Below are 26281 nucleotides of genomic sequence, written 5' to 3' on the forward strand. Positions count from 1 at the left end.
CACCATGCTTTGGCTCAAGAAGATTGTTCCCTATTGAAGGTGAAACCATTTGAAGTCAGAGTAGCGGCCACATCTATTAGTTTTCATCAGTATCTCTCGCTAGACCATTTAATTTTGACACTGCAGTGGTGTGGCTCACTGTTCACTTTAACTACTTAAGGGCTATCTAGATCCAGTATGAAGGTTACCCTACACTAGCACCTATAGTTTTGGCAGAGGTTTCTCCTAGTCTTCGCATTATATGTTACAAACAGGTAGTATAGGTTCTCGCCATCGACCCCAGCCTGGGTAAGTGGGGAACTGTATATATTGGATTTTGTACATGGTGATATCATTCTCTACTTTTGTTTTGATTACAGTATTATGCTTAGTTATATTTGCTTTATTTCTCTTAAGTAGGGGCAAATAAATTTTGTACATGCAACTTCCCCGGCAGATATATACTTAGCTATAGTCTCTGACGTCCCGACAGAATTCAAAACTCGCGGCACACGCGACAGGTAGGTCAGGTGACCAGCCCACTCCCGCCGCTGGGTGGCGGGAATAGGAACCATTCCCGTTTTCTAACCAGAATTTTTCTGTCGCCGGTAGCAACAACATCGTTGTTGGTACCTCCTGCATTGGAATTCTTTTCTCGTTGGCCGAGGATTATCTATCTGTCTTTTGGTGATGTACTTTGATCTTTGGTTTTGGCATACGCTTATCGTGGACCGTTTTTTGGATTTTGATTTGGATTCTCTTTAAAATGTCTGACGTGGCACCTGTATTTAGGGTGTGTGCGAAAGAGGAATGTAAGGTGAGGCTACCGAAAGCATCGGTGGATCCTCACACAGTCTGTAAAAAATGTAGGGGGAATGATTGTTCTGCGACTAACACCTGTCTGGAATGTGAGAGCTAACGAAGTGGAATGGAAGACCCTTGGCTTCTTATGTAAGGAAACTTGAGAAAGATAGAGTTAGGAGGCTTCCATCAGAAGCTCAAGTAGATCCTGCTCTAATGAACAGGAAGTAGCTCCTAACTTTTTTAGTAATTCACCTGCTCATAGTTTGGTTTCAGCCCCTTCCCCCAGCAGCGAACCTGTAGATGCGTCTACGGAAATGGCTGCAATGAGAGCCTCAATAATCAGCTTGAAATCGCAACTGCAAGCAAATGAAGGAGACAGGTAAGCGCAGTGATGTGTCATGATTTGTGCAGTGTCCCCAGTGAAGTGGAGGGGGCGTCTGACCGACTCCGCATTGCTCCTAGGCCTAGACCTCTTTCAGACTCCCATGACCAAGGGAGGAGGAATGTCGAAAGCCGCAAGGGGGATGTAGAGTATTCCCAACGGTCAGGCGTCCCTTCGGCAGATCCTGTAGCCGCTTCCCAGGCTGCCAAGGACAGCTACTGCAAAAGCGTCCTCAGGAAGTGCTTTTCGGACTCAGACTCTTCGTCTCCCAGAAGAGGATGGAGTTCTTCCGCTAAGTCGCGTCCTCTTAAGAGATCCTGGAAGACGCCAGCAAGCGAAGCGTTGCGTTCCAGTCCTGAGCCTTTTCCGGAGTATTCGCCTGCTCGTAAGAAGAGAGCTATGAGATCTCCTGACTCTTCTCCGGAAGACTTATCACACAAGACGAAGGAAGTCTTGGTAGGACTCCAACAGCAGTTGTCTGCCTTAGTGGGAGTTCTTTCTGAAGGCTCTTTTAGGGAAGAAAGACATTTCTTTCCCATCAAGAGTTCTGTTAGGAGAGCATCAGAGAGTAAGCGTCCTGGCTTTAGCAGACTGCTCCTCGCCTGAAAGGTTTTCGTCCCCAGCGAGACCTTCTTCAGTCGCATATGACAGGAATCGGAAACTCCCTACGAGCAAGAGTTCTCCCAGGAGTTTTGCTAGAGACGATTTTGCCTCTCATGGCAAGCATCAGGAGCCTGATTCGCGGATTTCTCGTGAGAGAATTCGTGCGACTAAGAGCTCCGGGAGAGAAGAGAGCCCCCTCTCTATTCAGAGCTCCGCAAGAAGGAAGGAGCGTTCGTTCGTCCTCTAGACATTTTCCGAAGGACGCAAGAGTTTCGCCGAATAGGCGCCGAAACTTAGACAAGTTTTCTTCACCTCCCAGGAGGGATAGGAGAGATTCTAGCGCCTCTCTGGATGGACGCAAAGGGAAAAGGAGTTATTCGCCTGCTAGACGCAGTCATGACGCAAACGTCTCCCCCTCATGGACGACGGGAACAAGGGTTCTCCTTTCTCCTTGCAGGCGCATTTCGCCTTCTAGGCGTCCTCATCAGGACGCAAATGCCTCTCCTTCTTGGACCAGGCAGCCTCACCAGGACGCAAGCGCCTCGCCTCTGGCCCAGGCGCGCTCACCAGGACGCAAGCGCTTCTTCTTGGCGCCAGGAACAGGATGTTCTCCTTTCGCCTAGCAGGCGCTCTTCGCCTCACAGGCGCCTGATTCAGGACGCAAGCGCCTCTCCTAGCAGACGCAAGGAGCAGAGCAGAAGCCCGAGTATAGGGAAACTCCAGGACTCGTGCAGGAAGGAGGATAGGAGTAAGGACGAAAGGAAAAGGCTTCTTTCGACGGATCGGTCTCCTGTAAAGGAAAAGCCCTCTTCTCCTGCATCGCTTTTGGAAGAAGTTGCGGATGAAGAGATCCAAAGATGCAGGAGTTCGGACTATAAGAGACTTGCTTCTCTTTTGCTGCAGGTGTTTGGAGACTCGCTACGCCAGTCGGATCCCCCTTCTCCGGGATCGTTATTATCCAGTACGAAAATGTCGAAGGCCTCCTCCTTCGTTAAGATGACCCCTACTCTTTCTATGAGAAAGTCTCTGAAGAGTCTCGAGAGCTGGCTCAGATCTAAGAAGGAAGCGGGGAAGACAGTATTTTCTTGTCCTCCCTCTAAGCTGACAGGGAAACCAGGTATGTGGTACGACACCAAGGAGCCAATGGGCCTGGGTCTCCCTTCGTCCTCTGATGCGGATTTTTCCGCTCTTGTAGATGCGTCTAGAAGACGCTCTCTACACTCTGCAAAGCCTCTTGGGGAATGTGTGAGGTGGATCATCTCATCAAGGGCCTCTTCAAGACTCTCGAAGTCTTTAACTTTATGGACTGGGCTTTGGGAGCTTTAGCCAAGAAGTCTCAAGAACCAGACTTCGTTACCATGGAAGAGTTGGGCAGTGTTTTGTAACCTACCTGCCTAGACAAGGCGGTTATGGATGGCTCCAATGAAGTGGCATCCCTTTTTGGATCCTGTATATTGAAGAAGAGGGCAGTGTTTAGCTCCTTCTTAACGAAATCTGTTTCTCCTCTGCAGAGATCCTCCCTTTTATACGCGCCCCTCTCTAGTCACCTTTTTCCTCAGGACATAGTGAGGGACATTTCAAAGACTCTTTCAGAAAAGGCCACACAGGACCTGCTGGCCCAGTCTGCTAAGAGGCTAAAACCTGCTGTTCAGGTTGCGAAAAAGGAGAAAGTTCCCTTCCAGCAGCCCTTTCGGGGAAGGTCTGCACCAAGATCTTCTCTTAGAAGTAGACGACCGGAGAAGAGAGGAAGGTCTTCTCGAAGGCCGTTCGTCAAGACCCAGTGAGACTGTGTCCCCTCCAGACAAAAGTGGGTGCCAGGCTTCTAGACTTTTACGAACCTTGGGCACAGAAAGGTGCCGATGCCTGGTCCCTATCCATCCTAAAGAAAGGATATTTAATATTAATTCAGGGAAAACCTCCCTTAACTACAACTCCAGGGAGTTAACAGCAAACTACAAGGAATCTGTCAAGAAACAAGCCCTTCTACATCTCGTGGAGCAGATGCTTTACAAGGAAGCCATAGAGGAAGTAAAAGATCTCTCTTCCCAGGGGTTTTACAATCGCCTGTTCTTGGTTCCGAAGAGCTCAGGAGGTTGGAGGCCAGTTCTGGACGTGAGCGCCCTGAACGTGTTCGTAGCAAAGAGGAAGTTCACAATGGAGACGACAGCCTCGGTGTTAGCAGCCCTGCGTCCGGGACTGGATGGTATCCCTGGACCTGCAGGATGCTTATTTCCACGTACCAATACACCCGTCTTCTAGGAAATACCTCAGATTTATGGCTCAAGGAAGAGTATTTAAATTTCGGGCCCTATGCTTCGGACTATCAACAGCCCCCCCAAGTATTCACGGGACTAATGAAAAATGTGGCTCACTGGCTTCACCTCGAAGGGATTCGAATATCCTTGTATCTAGACGACTGGCTGATACGAGCACAGTCGCGAGTCAGATGTCTGGAGGACTTAAAACTGACACTGGAGTTAACACAGTCCTTGGACTGTTGGTAAACCTCGAGAAATCCCAGATGATTCCCCAGCAGAACATTGTTTATCTGGGGATTCGGATGGATTCTCGGGGTTTTCATGTGTTTCCATCACAGGAAAGACAGAACCGCTGCTTGGAAAAGTAGCAACCTTCCTAGAGAAAGGAACAATGTCCGCGAGGGAATGGATGAGTCTTCTGGGGACCCTTTCCTCGTTGGAACAGTTCATTTCTCTAGGAATGCTTCAACCTAAGGCCGTTACAGTTCTATCTAAGTGAACGTTGGGATCAGAAATCTCAAAAATCTGTCCGATTCCTTCCAGATCACGAAGGAAATAAAGGAGGACCTGCGTTGTGGATGAATCCGTGCAGGATCAACGAAGGAGTATCCCTTCACGTTCCGAACCCTCGGCTAGTGTTGTATTCCGACGCCTCAGATGCGGGGTGGGGAGCCACTCTAGGGACGAGAAAAGTGTCAGGCACCTGGAGGGGAGAACAGGTGTCCTGGCACATCAATATGAAAGAATTAGCAGCGATTCACCTGTCCCTCATAGCACTTCGAGGCTCAGATCTCAGGTTCAGTCCTGCAGATCAATTCGGACAACACAACAGCCCTAGCTTACATCAAGAAGCAAGGAGGGACGCACTCGTTCTCCCTTTACAAGAAAGCAAGAGCTACTGCTTTGGGCAGAAGAGAGAAGAAGAATCAATCTCTCTCCGGACGAGATTCATTCAAGGGGACAAAAAGTAAAGAGTCGACCTTCTGAGCAGGAGAGACCAAGTACTGCCTACAGAATGGACGTTGCATCAGGAAGTATGCAACAGACTATGGAACCTCTGGGGGAGATCAAATATAGATCTTTTGCCACCCATTGGAACAACAGGCTGGAAGTTACTGCTCCCCGATCGCCGACCCAAGGCGATTTCGGTGGACGCCCCCTTCTCCTCGATTGGTCCGGAATAGACGGGTATGCTTTTCCTCCGTTCAAAATATTATCGGAAGTGGTAAGGAAGTTTGCAGCAGCAAGGGAGGGAGCCAAACTGACCCTCATAGCCCCGTTCTGGCCAGCGCAAAAACTGGTACACGAGGTAACTGGGGATGGATAGTAGACTTTCCGAGATCTCTCCCAAACAGGAGCGATCTTCTCAGACAACCCCACTTCGACAGGTATCACAAAAACCTGCCCGCTCTCGCTCTGACTGCCTTCAGACTATCGAAGGACTTGTCAGAACGAGAGGCTTTTCTCGAGAAGTTGCGAAGCGATCGCAAAGAGCTAGAAGAACCATCTACTATTCGAGTCTACCAGTCGAAGTGGGATGTGTTTCGCAGATGGTGTAGAGCTCAGAAGATATCCTCTTCCAGTACCTCTGTGACAGATATAGCTGATTTCCTCCTTTACTTGAAGGAGAAATGTAATTTAGTAGTCTCTACAATTAAGGGCTATAAAAGTATGCTATCTTCAGTCTTCAGGCATAGAGGCCTTAATATTGGGGAAGACAAAGATTTGCATGACCTGATAAGATCCTTCGAGACGTCAAAGAACAGAGGGATTAGAGCACCTAGTTGGAACTTAGATGTGGTCCTAAAATACTTAATGACCTCAAAATTCGAACCTCCCTGTAAGGCTACGTTCAGAGATCTGACAAGGAAGTCTTTATTCTTGGTCGCGCTAGCTTCAGCGAAAAGAGTAAGCGAACTACAAGCCTTAGAACATAATGTTGGCTTCAGGAACGACTCGGTGTTCTGTTCCTTCAAACCGATGTTTTTGGCGAAGAATGAAAACCCTTCGAAACCTTGGCCTCGAACATTCGAAGTAAAAGGACTTTCGTCGCTTGTAGGTACAGAGCGAGAAAGGGCTCTTTGCCCAGTGAGAAGCCTTAAGTTCTACTTAGAAAGGAAGAACGAACTAAGGGGAGTAAGGAAAGTTTATGGTGCTCAGTTAGAGATCCCAGAAGGCAGATCTCTAAAAATGCTCAGGCGTTCTTCATCAGAGACGTAATCAAGGAAGCCCATTTAGCGTGTAAAGAAGAACAACTGGACCTCCTTAGAGTTAAAGCTCACGAGGTAAGAGCAGTCGCTACCTCTTTGGCATTCCACAAGAACTTGTCGATACAGACTCTAGTGGAGTCAACCTTTTGGAGATGCAATTCGGTCTTTGCATCTCATTACTTGAGAGACATTCAAGTGACGTACGACAAGTGCTTTACTCTAGGAGCGTACGTATCTGCGGATTCGTTGCTGGGACAGGGAGCTGAACCCAATCCTTTATGGTTTTATTAGGTTAGGGTTTTTAATGGTGTTTGGTGCATTTTATTGGGTCGATTGAAAGAGGGTGCAGGAGTTGACCCCTTTCAAATCGTAGTGCTAAACATGTTAGTGTGGTCAGGTGATCGGGATTGGTCGTTATGTTCCTTGTATTGTCTTAAATACCTAAAGCTCTATCAGTAAGTACCCCCGTTGGATTGACAGTCGGTTGGTGCCATGTAGTGGGTCAGCCCCCATTGGTACGATCCAAGGAAAAGGTTCTGCCATGTAAGCGGGTAAGCCCCCATTGGTATGATCCGAAAGGGTTATCAGTCGCAGGTCTCATCCTCTCTGGAACTCTGATGGCAAGCAGACTCATAGACAGTATCAATGAAGTCTTCTTCCATATCAGGTAGGAACCAAGTATATATCTGCCGGGGAAGTTGCATGTACAAAAATGATATTGTTAGTATACAATAAAGTTTTGTACATACTTACCCGGCAGATATATACGATTAATGGCCCGCCCAGCCTCCCCTCAGGAGACAGGTGGAAGAGAAAAATTCTGGTTAAAAAGAAAAACGGGAATGGTTTCCTATTCCCGCCACCCAGCGGCGGGAGTGGGCTGGTCACCTGACCTACCTGTCGCGTGTGCCGCGAGTTTTGAATTCTGTCGGGACGTCAGAGAATATAGCTAAGTATATATCTGCCGGGTAAGTATGTACAAAACTTTATTGTATACTAACAATATCATTTTCATTAGAGTAAGTAATGTTGGACTTATGTTGCAGAGCCCCTGCTTCTTATTTGAGCTGATTAAGAACCAACTTTTCTTGCAAATTGGTATTGTTTTGGGTTAGTGGTACCACAAGTCAGTTAGGTATAACTTTAAGGATCATGTTTAGTTTTGGGTTTAGCTCCCATCAGCTCTTGCAGGCCTGAGGCACAGAGGCTTAACTTGCCATTCTTCCCTACATAATCTCAACCAGTGGCTACATTCAGGGTCTATGCTCCACGTCACACTGTAGTGGACTGCAGCCGATGAAGAGCCTTACCTGACAAGTACTTGTCATGAGATTGTACCCTCATCTAGCGCGCACTGCTAAGTTAGCAAATGAAAGAGGGTATAAATTTCACCCCAAAAATAATATTTATGAAAAAATAAATTTTTATAGATACAAAATTACCCTCTTATCCTTGAGATCCCTCCCTCCTCCCATCTTAAGAGAAGAATGACAACTAAAGAGTGGGAGTAACTATCGGTAGTGAGTTAATGATTGTTTCTATTTTAACACTTGTTGAACTTGTGCCAATTAGCCCCAGATAAAGCAAATGATAGAGAGTAAGTACAGGCAGTCCCCGGTTATCGGCGGGAGTTCCGTTCCCAGGGCTGTGCCGATAAGTGAAAACCGCCATCAACCGAAACTAGTGATTTATGGCACTGATAGCCGGTTATCGGCACTGTAAGCACCCATAAGGTGCCTTTTGGCACTGATGACCAGAACTCGTCCTGTTGTGGCTCTGTAAATCGTCAGTTTTATGGTGCTAGACAAGCCCCTTAAAACGGATCGCCAATAACCGAGTCTGCCGATAACCGGGGACTGCCTGTACCTGAAAAATTGATTTTATCATAAAAGTTATTTTGTCATATGTTACCAATGAACAAGCCCTATTTTTCATAGTTTTATTGTTAGATAATCTTCAACATCTTGAATTGAACATTATCCTGTTCTAACCTAACTCCAGTTATATGTACATTTATACAGCAGACGAACAGATGCAAATACTTTCACCTCTTTGATTATGTGTTGAAAAAGTGACTTGGGAATAATTATATCTGCAAATTAGAGATGTAAATATTTTTCAGTATTGTATTTATTTCTGATTTTTTTTTTATATTGACAGAAAATCAGTGTGAAGAATGCATTTAACCTCCAGCTTATTGATTATATGTCCGAAATGCTTAAAAGGAAGGACTCTGACATGAATAATTTCCAGGTAAGTTGATTAGAAGTGTTTTGATCCTGTTAATTGCCATATTAATCATTAAAACCTCTCTTAAACAAGAATGATTAGACTCCAGAGGGATTGATTGTATGTTAATTTTTATTTTCGTTTTTAATTTTTCTAAAGGTTGCTAGCTGTACCCTGGATGCAAGCACCAAAATCTATGCCTATCGTGTTGACAGTGTTCACACAGATACATTGAAAATGGCTGGTGGTCTTGGAAGAACCCAAGATAAAGAAAAAAAGGATGGTGATGGTGAAATGGTTGAAGATGAAAGAGGGATTTCAAAAAGAAAATCAAAGGTACAATTATTTTTTACCTATATATTTTTCAGTTGTGAATTATTTATGAAGCATCATCTACTGCTTACCTATTATGTAATTATCTTGATTGTAAAGGCAGTGTTATTGAGTAAAGGTGACTTAGGCTTAGATTTATTTTTTCTTTTCTTTTCTTTAATTAGAGCTTTACCATATCTACAAAATTACTGTAGACATACTGTTGTCTTTTGTATTTATGACGTCCTCAGTTTTTTTTATTTATCTTGTATTTATTTTGGCTTGGCTTCTACAATATGCGTATGTTAATTATTAATGTTTCAATTCATACCGTATTTGCAGACCAAGAAGAAAGCAGTGATAGAAGCAAACTTAAGAAACATAAACATTAATCAGTTTGACTTGGAATTTGATGTTGATCCTTTGTTCAAAAAAATGACGACACAGTTCGATGAAGGAAGTTCAGGCAGAGGGCAGTTCTTGAACACACTCCAGTTAATGGTATGTAGATTAGTTCATAGTATGTACTACTATCATAAAGCACTGTTTAGCAAAGTCAGTCTTGTTTTTATGCGCATGGTACTGCGAACCCCTCATTATGTATTCCTAAAAGAGCAAAATTTGGAGTCAGTCAAGACAGGTAGATGTAAAGGAACTTAAGGAATGGATGAAAAGTAAAAAAAAGTAGGGATCATTGCAAGTAAGTACCATAGGAGTCGTGCAGTAAGCCTTTAATATTTTGCAGCTACCATGCGAAGCACATTGTTGGAAGTAATCCTTGTGGGAATTTTAGAATATGAATTGGCTTACGTTTTTTATTAAAGTAATAATCATGTAAATTTTCTTAATAAAATTGATTATTTGGATACTTACCTACTGTTAAATTTAGCTATATCTTCCTGCCGATTAGGCGAGTCGGCATTCGAACAAAAAAATCAAATGGCTGCCCGGATGACTGTCTAGTTTACCTGTTCCCCACCAGGTGTGTTTCGAATGTTTTAGCTCTTGTCAGAATTCTCTTTGACAGCCCACTAAGCTGTGGGGAGGCTGGTTGGGTCTACTTTAACAGCAGGTAAGTGTCCAAATAATAAATTTTATTATGAAAATTTATATTATTTGAGATGAATCTTACCTACTGTTAAATTTAGCTGTAAGAAGAGGATGGTGGGTATTGCAGCTAGACAAAATTCCGCTCAGCCATTCGAGCTAAACTTTTCTTATTTGAAACCCAAAACATTCTCACCTGATCTGGAATCCTTGGTGGATTTTACTACCACCAGAAGTTGGATTCCATTCAGGGAGCAAGGCTCTCATGCAATGCAGCAAAGAGCAGCCTTGCGGAGAAAACCGCTTCGATTCAGCCAACATGAAATGCAAGGGTATGAAGGGCCCCTGTGCCTGGGTCCAAAAGCCCTATAAAACGACAGTCACTTAAAATAAATAACTTTACAATGTAAAGGTACGCTCCTATACAAAATTTGTACCTTCACGCTCCCCAAAATATTAAAACCTGGGATTTAAACACAAGAGCCTAAAGAATTACTCTTTTGGTTCCGGAAAAGACTACCCACTACTAGTAGCGGATTGTATTCTACTGTGACACATCAGTCCTATTCTGGAGCGACAAATTGACTTAGCACTAAATGAAGTTGCAACTGCTGCTCACATTATGAATGTTTAACTTCAATGAAGGTAGAAGATGTGGAGCTAGTTCTCATGCACTAGCCTATCCACTATGTCAGAGGACCTTGTGTTCCTTGACAAAGCTTCTAAAAATCACAACACAAAAAGTTAACTTTGCCTCTTCCAGGCTCAGCCTTCACAAATACATTCTAGGTTTTCTAAAACCACAAAACAAAAGTTAACTTTGTCTTCAAGTTTAACTATTAGCAAAGGCGTTATAAGTTTCTAAAAATCACAACACAAAAGGTTAACTTTGCCTCTTCCAGTCTTAACCTTCACAAATACATTCTAGGTTTTCTAAAACCACAAAACAAAAAGTTAACTTTGCCTTCAAGCTTAACCATTGGCAAAGACGGTTAGGTTTTCTTAAACCACAAAACAAAAGGTTGATTTTTGCCTCTTCTAGGCTAACCTTTGACCACATCATCTGTTTTTCTTAAAACTACAAAACCAAAGGTTAACTTTGCCTCTTCCAGCATTTACCTTTGACAAAGATGTTCAAGGTTTCTAAAAGGCTGACAAAAATGTTCTAGGTTTAACCTTTAAATTTGAATGTCTCTACAGGATAAAGAAGTTTCCTTTCCCCCCCCCCCCCCCCCCCCCCCCCAAGGGGTCACATTGGAATTCTTACAGGGAAGTGTAAAGTATAGCTTTAACATCACCCTCAGCTCTAAGCCAGAAAGCTAAAATAGCATTCCCTTTACACCAGCTTAAAGAAGGGTGCTGACAATAAATTTACTTATTAACCACTGCTAAATAAAAGGTTTTACAGTAAATTCAGATTGAGTTTAGACCCGTATCTAAACTTCAGAGAGATAGCGATTTAGAGATGAAGGGGCTTCAATCTCAACACCTTACAGTGCTGGTCGTCAGCAAGATCAAAAAGTACTTGATGCAATACCGAGGAAAGTACGTATGGAACGATAACTTTGGAAGTAGACAGTGAAAAGTCGTATCTCCTCTAAACAGAAAACATTGACGTCTACAAGGTTTCATGTGCTGAAAATTCCTCCAGAATGATACCCTCAGCAACACACAGACCACTGCTTCTGACCCCAGGGCATGGCAGTTTTAAATTAAGGACAGATCCTGTAATAACTTGAAAATCTTATTATTGGCAGGGGACATTTTAACATCTCCAAGCAGTTAAGGCGATGCCTACATTAATGGAACTGTGTGGAATTGTGTAGTAGAGTTGATTTCTTATTACCGGAAGAATGAGACATCTACCAAGAGCATTGGAAATTCTGAAAATTTTTTGCCCTGAGGCTACGAGGGCTCTACAGGAGACTAAGCAATTCTTGAACTTGAATTTGCTCAATAGAATTCAGAGTAGATACGAGGGACAGGCCTATGAGTCTGAATTAGGCACAATTTAAGGAAACATCCACTGCTTAAGCCTGAGGGCCAACAAAGTAGTAGTAATTATTCGGATGTTCCTATTAAATCCACTCCAAGTGCCAAACTTACAGATGTAAAGGCCCTTGTAGCCAGTTGTTCTTCCTGAATTCCCAATTGCTAAAACACTGTCCTTCCACAGAATGAATGATCAAACCAATGTGTTGTTTCATTTCACTCAAAGCAGCAAACTTCCCACAAAGACTTTGTTTCTGACCGGGAATAAACCTGCTAAGCATCCTGATGTCTTTCCACTGCCCTGACATCTAAAAAGTTTTACTAGGTGTAGTGTTGACCATTCTATGTTGCATGAAAGTGTAATAACACTAGTTAAACTCAGTGTTGCATGACAGATGGAAAAGTCCAAAACTTGGACTTAGGTTTAAGAACAAAATGGACGATTCCTGGTTACAGAGTCCCTCCTACAGTCCTGGAGTCAAAGTTGGTTCTGGATTATTTACAGATTTGATGAACGTTATTTGTAAGTCGCAATTCTTATGCTGAAACTGTACATTAATTGAGCTTGATTATCATGTTTCCTAATGAGGAAAAGCCCTTACCATATAGGAAGTTTCCTTCAGGTCTAAAATTCTTCAAGCAGCACATATTAGCGAAGAAAATTAGAAAACTTTATATAGTGGATAAAGTAGGAAGATGGTTAAAAGAATTTTTACACAACAGAAAACAGATAGTTATTGCAAACGATGAGAAATCGGATGAAGCTAAGGTAATATCCGGTGTGCCACAAGGTACGGTGTTAGCTACATTACTGTTTGTTATTATGATTGCAGACATAGACAGTAATGTTAAGGACGGTAGTGAGTAGTTTCGCCGATGACACAAGAATAAGTAGAGAAATTACTTGTGATGAAGATAGGAACGTGCTACAAAGAGACCTTAACAAAGTATATGATTGGGCAGAGGTAAATAGGATGGTATTTAACTCTGATAAATTTGAATCAATAAATTTTGGAGATAGAGAAGGAAAGCTATATGCATATTGGGGACCTAATAACGAGACAATCACAAATAAGGAAGCAGTTAAAGACCTTGGTGTGATGTTGAATGGGAACATGTTATGCAATGATTAAATAGCAATTCTATTGGCAAAATGCAAATTAAAAATGGGAATGTTGTTACAGCACTTCAAAACAAGAAAAGCTGAACTCATGATTAGGCTTTATAAAACGTATGTTTGTAGTCCACTTGATTATTGCAATATGATATGGTACCCTCACTACCAATAGGATATTGCATAAATAGAGAGTGTACAAAGGTCCTTTACAGCTAGAATAGAAGAAGTTAAGGATCTTGACTACTGGGAAAGACTACAATTTTTAAAATTATATAGTCTAGAAAGAAGAGAACTCTACATGATAATTCAGACATGGAAACATAGAAGGAATTGCTGAAAACATTATGGAGCTAAAAATATCAGAAAGAGCAAGCAGAGGTAGATTAATAGTGCCCAAAACTATACCAGAAAAACTAAGGAAAGCGCACAGGACATTAATCCACTATGCGCCAGCATCGACAATGCAGCATCTATTCAATGCGTTGCCAGCTCATCTGAGGAATATATCAGGAGTGAGCATAGATGGGTTTAAGAATAAACTCGACAAATATCTAAGCTGCATCCCAGACCATCCAAGATTGGAAGATGCAAAATATACCGGAAGATGCACTCGCAATTCTCTGGTAGACATTAGAGGTGTATCACACTGAGGGACCTGGGGCAACCCGAACAAGATGTAAGCTCTCTCTCTCTCTCTCTCTCTCTCTCTCTCTCTCTCTCTCTCTCTCTCTCTCTCTCTCTCTCTGTGTTAGCCAGCTAGCATTGGACTCAAGATGATTTCTCACTTCCGTTAATGTTGAAGGTTTAGCATGAAACACATTAAAGTGTAAAACTATCATATATTCTCTTAACTATTTATAAGTTGAAGTACATCTTGAAATAGGAGCTTTTTGAAGAGACTTGAGTAAGAGGAGAGATAGTTGTAGAATGTAACAGAGTTCACTATTTGATCTTGGGAAGAAAACAGTAGTGTACAAATGAACACATACTTGACTTTGGGGTCATGAGAATGAACAATAACACCCTGGTTTGATCTAGATTCCCATGGGAGTTTGGGTTGTCATGTTGACCCAAGGAACTGATGCATATTTGTTTGTACTAAATATGGTGAATTGACATTTGCACACATCCTGAGCTGACTAGGTAATTTTTGGAGTTTTTTCTTCATTGACCTATTATACAGCATAGCGATATTTTCATAATGGAATGGGTTGCATTTCCATTTTATGTGTAATACTATTACACATGAAGGATGATCAAACGACTGACTACCTTTTCCAGTGGGGAGGGGGGGGGGGTGGGGGGGGGGGATAATTCCTGTTGCTTTATCATAATTCTTTTCTATCCAGCATTTCTCAACAGTTTGATTTTGATTTATCCACGTTTCATCGGAATATACACAAAAGAGTCAAATCCCTTGCTCTTAAGGCCCTTATTTCTTAGTTTGGCAATTACTACATCATTTATCTCTTAACAAATTTCCGTTCGTTCACTTTGCCATATTGAAATCCAATTTCATGCAGAATTTTTCGCTGAGATTCTCTGCAGCCATTATACCCAATGTTTTCTTTCAAATCCTCTTATTTTATCTACGGTTGGGACTTCTTTTCTTTTGTAGAAATCTAATTCAATTCAACGCAAAACGCTTTTATCAAAGTCATCGAAGTCAAGTTACAGTCTTGGATTGGTATTTGTTTCGTTCCAGAAAAAAGATATCGCCGAATTTTTCTTGCGCTTTGCATATCCTGTTGGCTGTCCTTTCTGATAGCTTCGTTGCTTCGGCAGTACGTTGCAAAGATTTTCTGACATCAATTAAAGGACCATTGTTGGCTTTTTCTTTAGAAAAGTACATCAGTACACTGTGAACTATCCCTCTAGTCTGTGGATGCAGATTACTACAGGTAGTTCCTTCCATGGTGCTTTTATGATGACCAGCACCATAATGAATCATGTCGACCTCTACCAAAGCCAACCTTGCCTTTACATGACCCGAGAGGAGCATAACTTACCCTCCTTGCTTCTACATGACCCGAGGGCAGCTTAACTCGGCCCAGAGTCCTCTAGGAAAACTGGCAACTTAGCTCAAAATTTGTGCCACTTTTCAAGAAAAACATGTTAATATTTTTACAGAGTACAAAAACCTTTCAAGAGGTCTTAATATTCGATAATGAAAGTAAAAAAAAATTATGTTTTCATACAATCAACTTACTGTCGATATATACATAGCTAAGACTCCGTCGTCCCGCCCCGACAGAAATTCAAATTTCGCGCCACTCGCTACAGTAGGTCAGTGATCTACCGGCCTGCCCTGGGTGGGCAGGACTAGGAACCATCCCCGTTTTCTATCATATTTTCTCTGTCGCCGGGTGGTATCAACATTGTTGTTATTACCTCCTGACTTGGATTCATTTTTCACACTTTGATCAGCGTTTTTTCGACTTTTGGTGACGTATTTGGATCGTGTTTTGGGGCATTCGCTACTGTGACTGTTTTTGGAAAATAACTCTTTTGGATTTTTCTCAGTATGTCTGATTCTAATGTGAGAGTGAGAAGTGTGTGAATGTAGGCTGCAGGGGTTGAGGATACCGAAAGCTTCGGTTGCTCCTCACACTGTATGCCGTAAATGTGGGGGGGTGCAGTGTTCTGCTATTAACACTTGTAAGGAATGCGAGAGTTTGAATGCAGAAGAATGAAAGACTTTGACTTCTTATTGAGAAGTTAGAGAGGGATAGAGTTAGAAGGCTTGAAAGGTGAATTCAAGGCCTATTGAGCCTTTCAATAATAATCTAACCTACTACTGTAGATTCTCCCTATAAAATCTCATTCTCAGAGTGTCTTTTCGGGATTCGGCATCGGAAATCTCCAATCTGAAAGCGACGATTCGAGACATGAAGTCCAGATGGCGGACTCGAAAGGTAAGGCTAGTGATAGTGAAAAATTTTAGTGAAGTGAGCCCTATCAGTGTGTGGAGGGGGCGTTTGATCGTCCCTGCGGCGCTCCCAGGCTAGACCTCTTCCAAGCTCACATGCCCAGAGGAGAAGGAAAGTCGAAAGCCTTAAGGAGTCGGAGGGAATCCCCAACGGTCAGACGTCCCTTCAGGCTAGCTTTGCTTCATGGCAGCCAAGCTCAATGGCGCTATAGAAAAGCGTCCTTCGCGAGTGTTTCTCGTCCTCTCCCTCTCCCCTCACCTAAACGAGGGTGAAGGAGTCGAACTTATCGAGACCAGCTGAAGCGTCATATGAAGCAAGACATTGATTCTAGCCCGGAGCGCTTCTCGGATGACGCCCCGTCGGCTATTAAGAAGGCGAAGGTGCGTCAACGTCACCTGACGCTTACGAGGAAGTAACCCCCATCATGCTTCTTCCCCGAGTGTTGACGAAAGGCGTCAGGCACTAGACCGTAGGAGAAGCGTCAAGGAAAGATCATATGGCGGGTGCAGGAACAACTGTCATCTCTTGTGGGAGTTTTTTAGCGCCCCGTCGGAAGACGTGACGCTTCCTATTAAGAAGTCTCGTCCTCTCGCACCTGCTCGGAAGTCGTCTTGTAGAAAGTGAAGCGTCAAATCAAGAGGAGCTTAGACGTGACGCTCCGTCCAAGATTGTTGTGACGCCGAGTAGGAGCCCTTAGAAAAGCGAAGCGTCTTCCAAACGCGAAGCGTCAATCTAAAACTCAACAAGAGACCGTCATACTTGACGCTCGGAGAGCGGGAAGCGTCATACATGACGTCTTCTAAAGCGCGAGAGAAGCCGCAGGTTGTGGACGCCTTTTCCAAGTCGATCAGAACGGGAAAAAGGAAAGACTTTCATTCCCTTAGCCCCTCTCCCATCAGGAGTTTGTCTCCCCCAGAAGAGAAAAGGTTCTGAAAGGAGAACAGAAAACTCAGGATATCACTAGTTCGAACGAAACTCGATGATGACGATCTTTGGAAGAGAGGGCTTGTCCAACTATAAGTGTTGATACCCTGCTTCTGGAGGAATACGGAGAACGAGTTGACTCCGGCTGCTCCTCCTTCTCCCCCCTTCGCTCGACTCTTTTCGAGTGCGAAGGTGAAGAAGACTTCGTCTTTTCTGAAGATGAAGCCCACCATCTCGATGAAGCGGGCGGGCTTTACACGCCTTAGAGGGCGCCTTCGGATGAAGTCGAAGAAAGACTTAACCAGGACAGTATTTTTGCATGCCTCCAGCAAGGTTATCTGGGAAAAGAGGCATTAATGGTACAGACGGGGGGGTGGATATGGGTATCGCTCTCCCTTCTACTACAGAGGCAGACTTTTCGACGTTAGTTGACGCTTCAGGCGTCCTAGTCTTAATTCTGCCCGCATTACTTTGGATATTTCGGAACTAGATCATCTCCTCAAGGGACTTTTCCAGGTATTGGAAGTCTTCAACTTCTTGGATTGGTCCCTTGGGGTGATGTCAAGAAGCTCACGATTCGCGGGATCGAACCTGAAGCCCTGTTTATGCATTTTGCGTGCATCGACAAAGCAGTACAGATTGGATCTTTGGGAAGTCTCTGCATTATTTGGAGCAGGTCTTTTAGAAGAAAAAGGACAGTGTAGGGCGCCTTTCTTAACAAAGGCAGTCTCGCATGCGCAGAGGCAGCTCTACTATATGCACCTCTTTCGAACTATTTGTTCCCTTCTAAGTTAGTGAAGGACGTGGCTCACTCTTTAACTGAGAAGGCGACGCAGGATCTTCTGACGCAGTCAGCTAGGAAGAAGAAACCTGCTTTAGTATCGGACAAGAAGGACCTAGCACTTCTACGCAGCCCTTTCGAGGTGGTCCGATCTCCAGACCTCCCGCAAGAAGGAAGGCTCCAGAGAAGAGAGGTAGGTCCGGCCGCTTTCGTCCCTTTAAAAAGGGAAAATAAAAGAAACATTTCTCCTCCAAGCACCAGTAGGTGCCAGGCTCCTGCGACACTCCCAAGCCTAGACCTCTTCCAAGCTCACGAACACAGAGGAGAAGGAAAGTCGAAAGCCTTAAGGAGGTTGTGGGGAATCCCCAACAGTCAGACGTTCCTTAAGCTAGCTCTGCTTCGTTGCAGGCGGCTCAAGGGCACTATAGAAAGCGTCCTTCGCGAGTGTTTCTCGTCCTCTCCCTCCTCCCATCACTAAACGAGGGTGGAGGAATCGAACTTGTCGAAACCGCTGAAGCGCCATATGACGCCTGACAGGGATTCTAGGTCCGGAGAGTTTCTCAGATGACTCTCCGTCTTCTAGCAAGAAAGCGAAGGGGGCGTCAAGCGTCACCTGAAGTGTACGCGGAAGTACCCTTTCCTTTTTTCCCCACCGAGTGATGACGAAAGACGTCATGCACTGGACGTGGAGAAGCGTCAAGAGAATCATTATAGCAGTTCAAGAGCAACTGTCATCTCGAACGCAACGTCGGAAGGACGTGTCGCTTCCAATTAAGAAGTCTCGTCCTCTCTTACCTGTTCAACGACAAGCGTCATACAGACGGGAAACGGCTAAACGTCTTACAGAAGCGTCTAGTGCGAGAGAGAGAACAGGTGCTTACGAGAGTTTCGTAACGCCAGAGAGAAGTAAGACGTCTTTTAGAAGCGAAGCGTCATTGGAAACGGAGCATAGACATGACGCTCCGTCCAATATATGACGCCAAGGAGGACGCCTTTGGAGAGCTGAGCATCTTCCAAGCGCGAAGCGTCATCGAGACGTCAGCAAAAGACGTCATCCATGACGCTTGGCAAACGGGAAGCGTCATGTAAGCATGAAGAGTCTTCTAAAAATTCTAGAGAAGCCGAAGCTTATGACGCCTTCCAAGACTATTAGAGCGGGAAAGAGGAAGGATTATCATTCCCTTAGCCCCTCTCCTGTTAGGAGTTTGTTTGCCGCAAGAAGAAGAATGTTCGGAAAGGAGAGCGGAGACGCTTTTAGATCCCGAGTTAGAGGAAAACTCGGATAACGAATATAGTGGAAGAGAAGGTTTGTCTAACTAGAAGGGATTGACTAACCTTCTTCTTGAGGAGTACGGGGACGAGTTGACGCCCAACACCACCCCTCTTGCCTACATTCGGAACAGGGAGGGACGCACTCCTCGTTCCTTTACGAGCTCACGAGAGACCTATTACTTTGGACGTATCACAGTAACATCTCCCTGATGACAAGGTTCGTACAGGGAGAAAGGAATGTGAGGGAGGGCGGACAGGCTCAGCAGGAGGAACCAGGTCCTTCATACAGAATGGACTTTACAAGAGGAAGTGTCTCGATCTCTGGTCTCTGTGGGGAACTCCTCAGGTGGAGTTCTTCGCAACATTTATTTCAAAAAAGGCTCACAGTGTTTTGCTCGGTCGTGGAAGATCCCAGAGCACTTATGGTAGATGCCTTCCTGCTAAATTGGTCTCGAGAGACGTTTATGCTTCTCCCCCATTCAAAATCCGGGGGTTAGTAATGAAAAGTTTGTGGCGTCAAAGGAGACGAGGATGACGTTAATAGCCACCTTTTGGCCGGCCCAGGAATGGTTCAAGGAGGTGGTAGAGTGAAGCGTAGACTTTCCAAGATCCCTACCCGGAAGGACGGATCTTCTCATACAACCATCAAAACCTCTCCGCTCTCGCTCTGACTGCCTTTCGACTATCGAAAGACTTGTCAGAGCGAGAGGCTTTTCTCGCGAAGTAGCAAGCGCGATCGCGAGAGAACGCAGAACCTCCACTACGAAAGTATACCAGTCGAAGTGGAAGGTATTTAGAAGGAGGTGTAGATCCAAAGAAGTTGTCCTCCTCCACTACCTCTATAGCGGAAATTTGCGGATTTCCTGGCTATTCCTGAGAGGGAAAATCTCATCTAGCCGTATCCACAATAGAGGGTATAGAAGTATGCTCTCGGCTGTATTCAGGAACAGAGGATTAGATCGGGCAGATAATGAAGATCTCCACGATCTCATAAGGTCTTTTGAGACTTCAAAGTATAAGGAACCAGTACCTCCGAACTGGAACCTAGACGTAGTTCTAAAGTATCTGTCATCGGAAAGATTCGAACCTCCTCATCGGGCATCGTTTAGAGACATTACCCGAAAATGCCTATTCCTATTATCTTTAGCTACGGCAAAGAGAATTAGGGAATTGCATGCTCTGCAGGATGAGTAGCATTCAAGGGAGACTCAGCGATTGCTCGTTTCAGACCCTGTTTTAGCGGAAGAAACGAGAATCCTACGAATCCCTGGCCTAAGTCATTCGAAGTCAAAGGCATGTCAAGTCTCGTAGGCAGAGAAACAGAGAGGTCTCTCTGCCCTGTTAGAGCTCTGAAGTTCTACCTTCAGAGAAAGCATCGAATGGGAGGCTCTAGACAAGGTCTTTGGTGCGCGGTAAAAGACCCCACAAGACTGATGTCCAAGAATGCGCTGGCATTCGTTGTGAAGAAACGTCATTACAGACACTCATAAGGCAATGCCTGTCCTGACGAACAGTTACAACTGTTGAGAATAGAAGCTCATGAAGTTAGAGCTATAGCGACGTCTCTCTTGTTTCATAAGAATATGTCGTTTAAAATTTAAAAAACATAATAGATACGACCATTTTGGAGATGCAACTCAGTATTTGCATCTCATTACTTGAAAGACGTGCGTGTGCGTATGAGAAGTGTTTTTCTCTAGGTCCTCCCCCCCTTTCGTATCAGCGGATACGATTCTGGGTACGGGAGCAGACACCAATCCTTAAATGTTTTATACTTTTCTTCTTTTTGGATATGGTCGAGTCTCTTCTAACAATAGAGGACTTAGGCTAGCACGGGCGGCCGTCTATGTTGTTCAGTAAAATTCTTGTCATATCCAATTAGTTGAGTATAATTTTTGAAAATTATGTATGTGTGCGTAGTGATTTTGAGTTACGATTGTTGTGACGAGTTCGGGGTGGATAACTCTTAACAATCTGTAGTTCTAACGTATGGTTAGGATCAGGTGGTCGGGATTGGTTGTGTGCTCCTTCATAAGGTGTATTGTCATATAAGTGGATCAGCACCCATTGACAAAGTCCTTTTAGGCTCTGCCGAGTAATGGGGTGGGGTAAGACCCCATCGGCAGACCCACAAGAAACTCTTGGCCATAGATCATATATCTCGCTAAAGTTTCTTGAGGTGATGCAGACTACTGGGCAACACCCACGAAGTCTACCACCTATCAGGTAGGAACCAAGGTTTTTATTATACCTACAACATATGTTGTTTACCTGTCTATTCCATATAGAAGCTGTCTCTTACCCTCCACCGAAGGGTGCCAATCAGCTATGTATATATCTGACAGGTAAGTTGATTGTATGAAAATGATATTGTTATGTTACAATAAAGTTTCATACATACTTACCTGGCAGATATATACAATTAAAGGCCCACCCAGCTCCCCGCAGGAGACAGGTGGAAGAGAGAAAATATGATAGAAACGGGGATGGTTCCTAGTCCTGCCACCCAGGGCAGGCCGGTAGATCACCTGACCTACCTGTAGCGAGTGGCGCGAAATTTGAATTTCTGTCGGGGACGACGGAGTCTTAGCTATGTATATATCTGCCAGGTAAGTATGTATGAAACTTTATTGTAACATAACAATATCATTTTATCATGTTTTAAGCTAGCAGTGCATTCATTACCAAAAACCAAATTGATTGGGAACAACGGACATGGCAATGCTGCACCTCACCCTTGTCCTGCCCAAAATGACTTAAAGGTTTGGAAGAACTATAGTAAATACAGTACTAAGTCAATACAGTGCGAAAGTCTTCTCAGAATCTGCACATTATTTAGCAGTGACTTTCATATTCTAAATTTGGTATTTCATAATTATCGCTATTAGTTTCTTCGTCATTTATTTTTATTGTAGAGGGTAGTGAGATGAAAAAAAATAACGAATGAATTTTGGTGATCACGGGGCATTTGAATGTTGCGTCAAAACGTAAACACAGCACAACGCCACCTATTGAGGAAAGTGAACACTAAACTATGCGCTAAGGGAATAAGCATTTTCTAGCATTGATAAAGATTTACAGATTTATGCTTGCACTTTTTTCCTCTAGTATCATCTGATCTCATAGGTGACATTATGGAGGAGTAATATGGTAATTGCATTTGACGTCTTATGAGAGAGGTAGAGAGAGAGAGAGAGATAGAGAGAGAGAGAGAGGAGAGAGAGAGAGAGAGAGATGAAGAGAGAGAGAAGAGAGAGAGAGAGAGAGAGAGAGTGGATATAGTTAACGATGGTCTGCTTGTTGGGCAAACGTTTTGTGTTGTCTGCTGGCGCGGTTGCTGAAAGAGTCTTGGATCAGTGTCTGTACTGGACCGTTGTTTAAAGCAGCGGTCTTGGATGTTGTCAATGGTCAGTTGTGTTGTGTTTCTGGATTGAATTGTTGTTTGATTTGCTGCTGATGTCGTATGCTTAGAGTTGTGCCCATGTTGTTGAATTTGTTGTGCTCGTGCATTGGTAAGTTGTTGAGCTTTTGAGTTTCTGTTGAGTTGTATATGAGTTGTAGTTGTGAGTTGTTGAGTGTTGTTGTTGGTAAGCTGTTGTGATTTCTTGGTGTTGTTTGTGAGTGGTTGTATATGGACTTGTGAGGTTTTTGTTTTGATGTTGTTGGTGTTCGTCTGTGCAGTGATTTGTTGTGTTGTTGAGTTATTGTATGGTTGTAGTACTTGGTTGGTTGTTTTGTGTCGTGATTCTTAGCGGTGGTTGTGTCTCGACAATCCAGCAGACAGCACAGGTTCTTGCCTAGAAGACAGTCATAAATGGTAAGTACAAGTGTGTGAAGTTGTCGGTAGTTTCGTTGAACCAACTGTCTTGCACTTAATAGTAATGTACAAGGGAAAGTGTGGCCAAGGGTAGTTTTGGCAGTTGGATTGTTGAAAGTAAATGTGCGGGGGTCTTGCTCGCTTTTGTTTTTAGCTTGTGATTCCGCCACAACATATCCAATACATATGTAAATACACAGTTAAATAAAAAATGATCAAAATGTATTACACATAAGTCTTTCAAGCATACTGATAGTAAGGAATTCGTGCATGACAAATGTCTCATCGTTTTGATTGACTTGGTAGAGACTTCTCGGGTAGAATATTTAAGAAAAAATATATATACATATTTTCAAGTTAATATAAAAAACATATTTGTCTTCACACATTTTCTTTTCATTACTAAGAATTCACGCCTTTTCTTTTTATTACTTAAATCCTTCTCACTAAAACAAAAGGAAATATGGCATAATTTTTGCTCTCTTGAAGTTGTAAACAAACGTGGCGCCACCTGTTCATCTGCACAACAAACTAATGGCAGCTGAATCAAGCCAACCAGGGGATTTCCTAGACCATGGAATGCCAACTTTAAGAGGTTCAACTGTAGTAGTATAGCTTTTCTTTACAAAGTATGTAAAAGCCGTATTTATTGTTTTAGCCATATATTTCAAGGTTGTCAAAACCTAGGCTAGGCTAGATTATTGGTGCTGAATAGCCTTTCTCTTGGCCACCATTGGCAATGTTTTTATTATCATTGTATGGTTTTTTTTCTCTCATGTTGTCATTGTAACTCCGAGCTGTCAAAAGATTATGTTGTTAGTTTTGAAATATTAGAGTGTTTTAGGATGATAGTTTAAGGTATAATTTTTGTTTGAACCGTTAAAATAAGTAGTTATAAACATATTAGTTTAAGGTGTACTGTCAGCTCTCTCTCTCTCTCTCTCTCTCTCTCTCTCTCTCTCTCTCTCTCTCTCTCTCTCTTTCATGGCAGCTAATGGCTGGATGGAGCCAGTCACACAGGGTACCAGCTTTCCTCAATGTGGATTTTGTCTTGAAATAGGCAGTTACACTTAAGGGTTTTTAGGGGGAGGGGCGGTTCTAATATATAGCAGATATTTGGTTTTTGCGCTGGTTTATGGTCCCTAACCCCCGCCAATACGGGATGTCGATTGTATAATTATTTTGGGCCTTGGTCTCTATGGTCTTGTTGTGTCCTGATAATCGTAGTACTTACCTCTCCATTATACAGTTTGCCCTCCCTACCTCCCCACGTTCGGTGGACAAAAGTAGGCTGACCAGCTACAAGTTTTCGTACCTATTAGTTCCCTGCTGGGTTTGGGGGGAAGTAGATGGCTAGAAAATGGATATTCATAGAAAACTGGTTGTTCTTGTTTTTCTTTTGTTATCTTTCAAACTCCAACTTGTGTGGAAGTAAAAGCTGTATAATAGATAATTATTTAAAAAATAAGTAAATTATATACGTGTATAATATATTTAATGTGAAGTATTAATATTTCTTTGAGACTTACAATATAATTTGATTGTGATATTTACTATACAGGCAGTCCCCCGGTTATTTTGGGGAGGAGAGGAGTTTCCATTCTTGGCAGAGTGCTGATAAGCGAAAACCACCATTAACTGAAACTCGGCAATTTATGGCACTAAAGGCACTGCATTTTGGTTAATGGCACTGATAACCAGTTAATGGCACCTCTGTTAGGTATGTTATGGTGCCATAACTCTTTATTATCAGTGCCTTATGGTGCCGATAACTGGGGACTGCCTATTTATTTTTTCAGTAGATGAACATTGAGATCTCATGCACCAGTTTTCATGTAATAATTATATTTCAGGATGATACTTGTCAGATGATGTTGGATGCAGAAACAATTCTGAACTTTGATAACGATGCTGTCCCAGTTATTGATGCAAGAATACCACTAGCAAAGCTGTCAGGTAATAAGTTGTGCTTAAATCTCAGATTACTGTACACAAGAGAATGGTCCAGTTTCTTCTGATTTATTTTTTATAAACAGGCTAATTTTAATCTTGTATATAAAAAGGGCTTGAGAGGTAAGTTATATAAATTTCAAGTAACTAAAAATTTTATACGTATTTTCAACGTAAGCATTTTTCTTTTTAGAAAATGTGTTCAGAAAAAAAACGAGTGGTTACTACCACATTTATAATTTGTTGATTCAAGGTTGAACACCTATGCAGAAAACTTCCCAGAAAATGTCCACATTATTAGATACATCATACACTTCTGCAAAAAGCTCATGAAAAGCCTGTTAACCCTTCTCATATATTATGCAAAATAATTCATCCTAGTAGCTTGAGCATTTTTCTTTGTTCTTTTTTTATCCACACTTATGCCTCCCTTCTACAAAAGTAAATAAGCTCCATAGTCCTTTCATGTATTCCAAGTCATTTTTAGACTTTCACAAAATGATGAATGTTTTTAAAAAAGGTTTTTATTTTTAAGCAAAAAACCCATTATTAACATGAGCCTGCTTAGGTAGGAATAATGGGTGAAGCTAACTTAAGTTTGGCCTTCATGAAGACCTTGGTATTCATAATGCACTTTTGTTAGTATCTGCTGTCTTGCAGTGATGTTGAGGGTGCAGAGGCACAAAAGGTCAGTTAAGATTTTAGTGTAGCCTTTGACTGTATAAATCATAAAGCATTCATCCTCAGACTGAGATTACTAGAAATTGAAGGATTTTTCTTGACATTTTAATTTACTTTTTTGTTGGCAAAACCCATGGGTTCTGTGTTTATGGCCAGTAATGTCATTTCAGGTGTGCCTCATGGTAGAGCTCTTGAACCTTTTGTATTTGATGTCTGTAGACTAGTGACGTCGGGGAAGGTCTGGAGAATGGATTGATTTCATATACCGACGATGTTACTCTTCTGCTATTGTTCCTTCTCTGTGCCTGATGTCTGTAGTTGTAGAAACTTTAAATAGAGATCCGGCAGATATTCATGAGTGGAGTAGGGTTTGGGACATTGAACTTAATCATTCTACGACTCAAATTGTGATAGTTGATCCAGTTCAATTTTGCCATTGCATCCTGATTTATAGTTGTTCCCCAAACTTGCACGAATTCACAATAGTGTGAACATTTCATTGGAGCCAAACTAATTGTCATCCACGCATTTTTCACAGTCAAGCAAATTTTTGCAAATTCTCAAGAAGCCCTGCAAACGTGTCTGTTTAATTTTTTATTTCATTTATGAGCTTTCAAGCTTTTATGCATAAATTTAATAACATTAAATAGAAATAATATCTCTCTCTCTCTCTCCTCTCTCTCTCTCTCTCTCTCTCTCTCTCTCTCTCTCTCTCTCTCTCTCTCTCATAAACATGATATTATTTTGTTATTTTTAAAATTTTCCACTACTATAGTTACAACTCTTGGCAATTGTATGTAAATTATATAATATATATATATATATATATATATATATATATATATATATATATATATATATATAAAATGATACACATAGCATTCCAGTCTTCCCTGATCTTGTGACTGATGGAGAGGGGTTGGGAGGGAACTATCAATTCACTTGATATATGAGGGAACTGTAGTGTTGCTAATTCTCTCTCTCTCTCTCTCT

At 42.6% G+C, this 26281-nt stretch overlaps 1 protein-coding gene across 1 annotated transcript in view; it reads left to right on the forward strand.

Annotated features, from left to right (window-relative positions):
• The window catches only part of LOC135218360 (condensin complex subunit 2-like), a 230946-nt gene that overhangs the window by 43009 nt on the left and 161656 nt on the right, over window positions 1–26281 (forward strand). The window contains exons 4-7 of the mRNA XM_064254600.1: window positions 8397–8489; window positions 8625–8801; window positions 9120–9278; window positions 24511–24613. Coding sequence (XP_064110670.1) covers window positions 8397–8489; window positions 8625–8801; window positions 9120–9278; window positions 24511–24613 — 532 coding nt within the window. The remainder of the gene's footprint in view (window positions 1–8396; window positions 8490–8624; window positions 8802–9119; window positions 9279–24510; window positions 24614–26281) is intronic.

The sequence above is a fragment of the Macrobrachium nipponense genome, chromosome 9 (assembly GCF_015104395.2).
Source record: "Macrobrachium nipponense isolate FS-2020 chromosome 9, ASM1510439v2, whole genome shotgun sequence".
In the NCBI taxonomy this organism is placed as follows: domain Eukaryota; kingdom Metazoa; phylum Arthropoda; class Malacostraca; order Decapoda; family Palaemonidae; genus Macrobrachium; species Macrobrachium nipponense.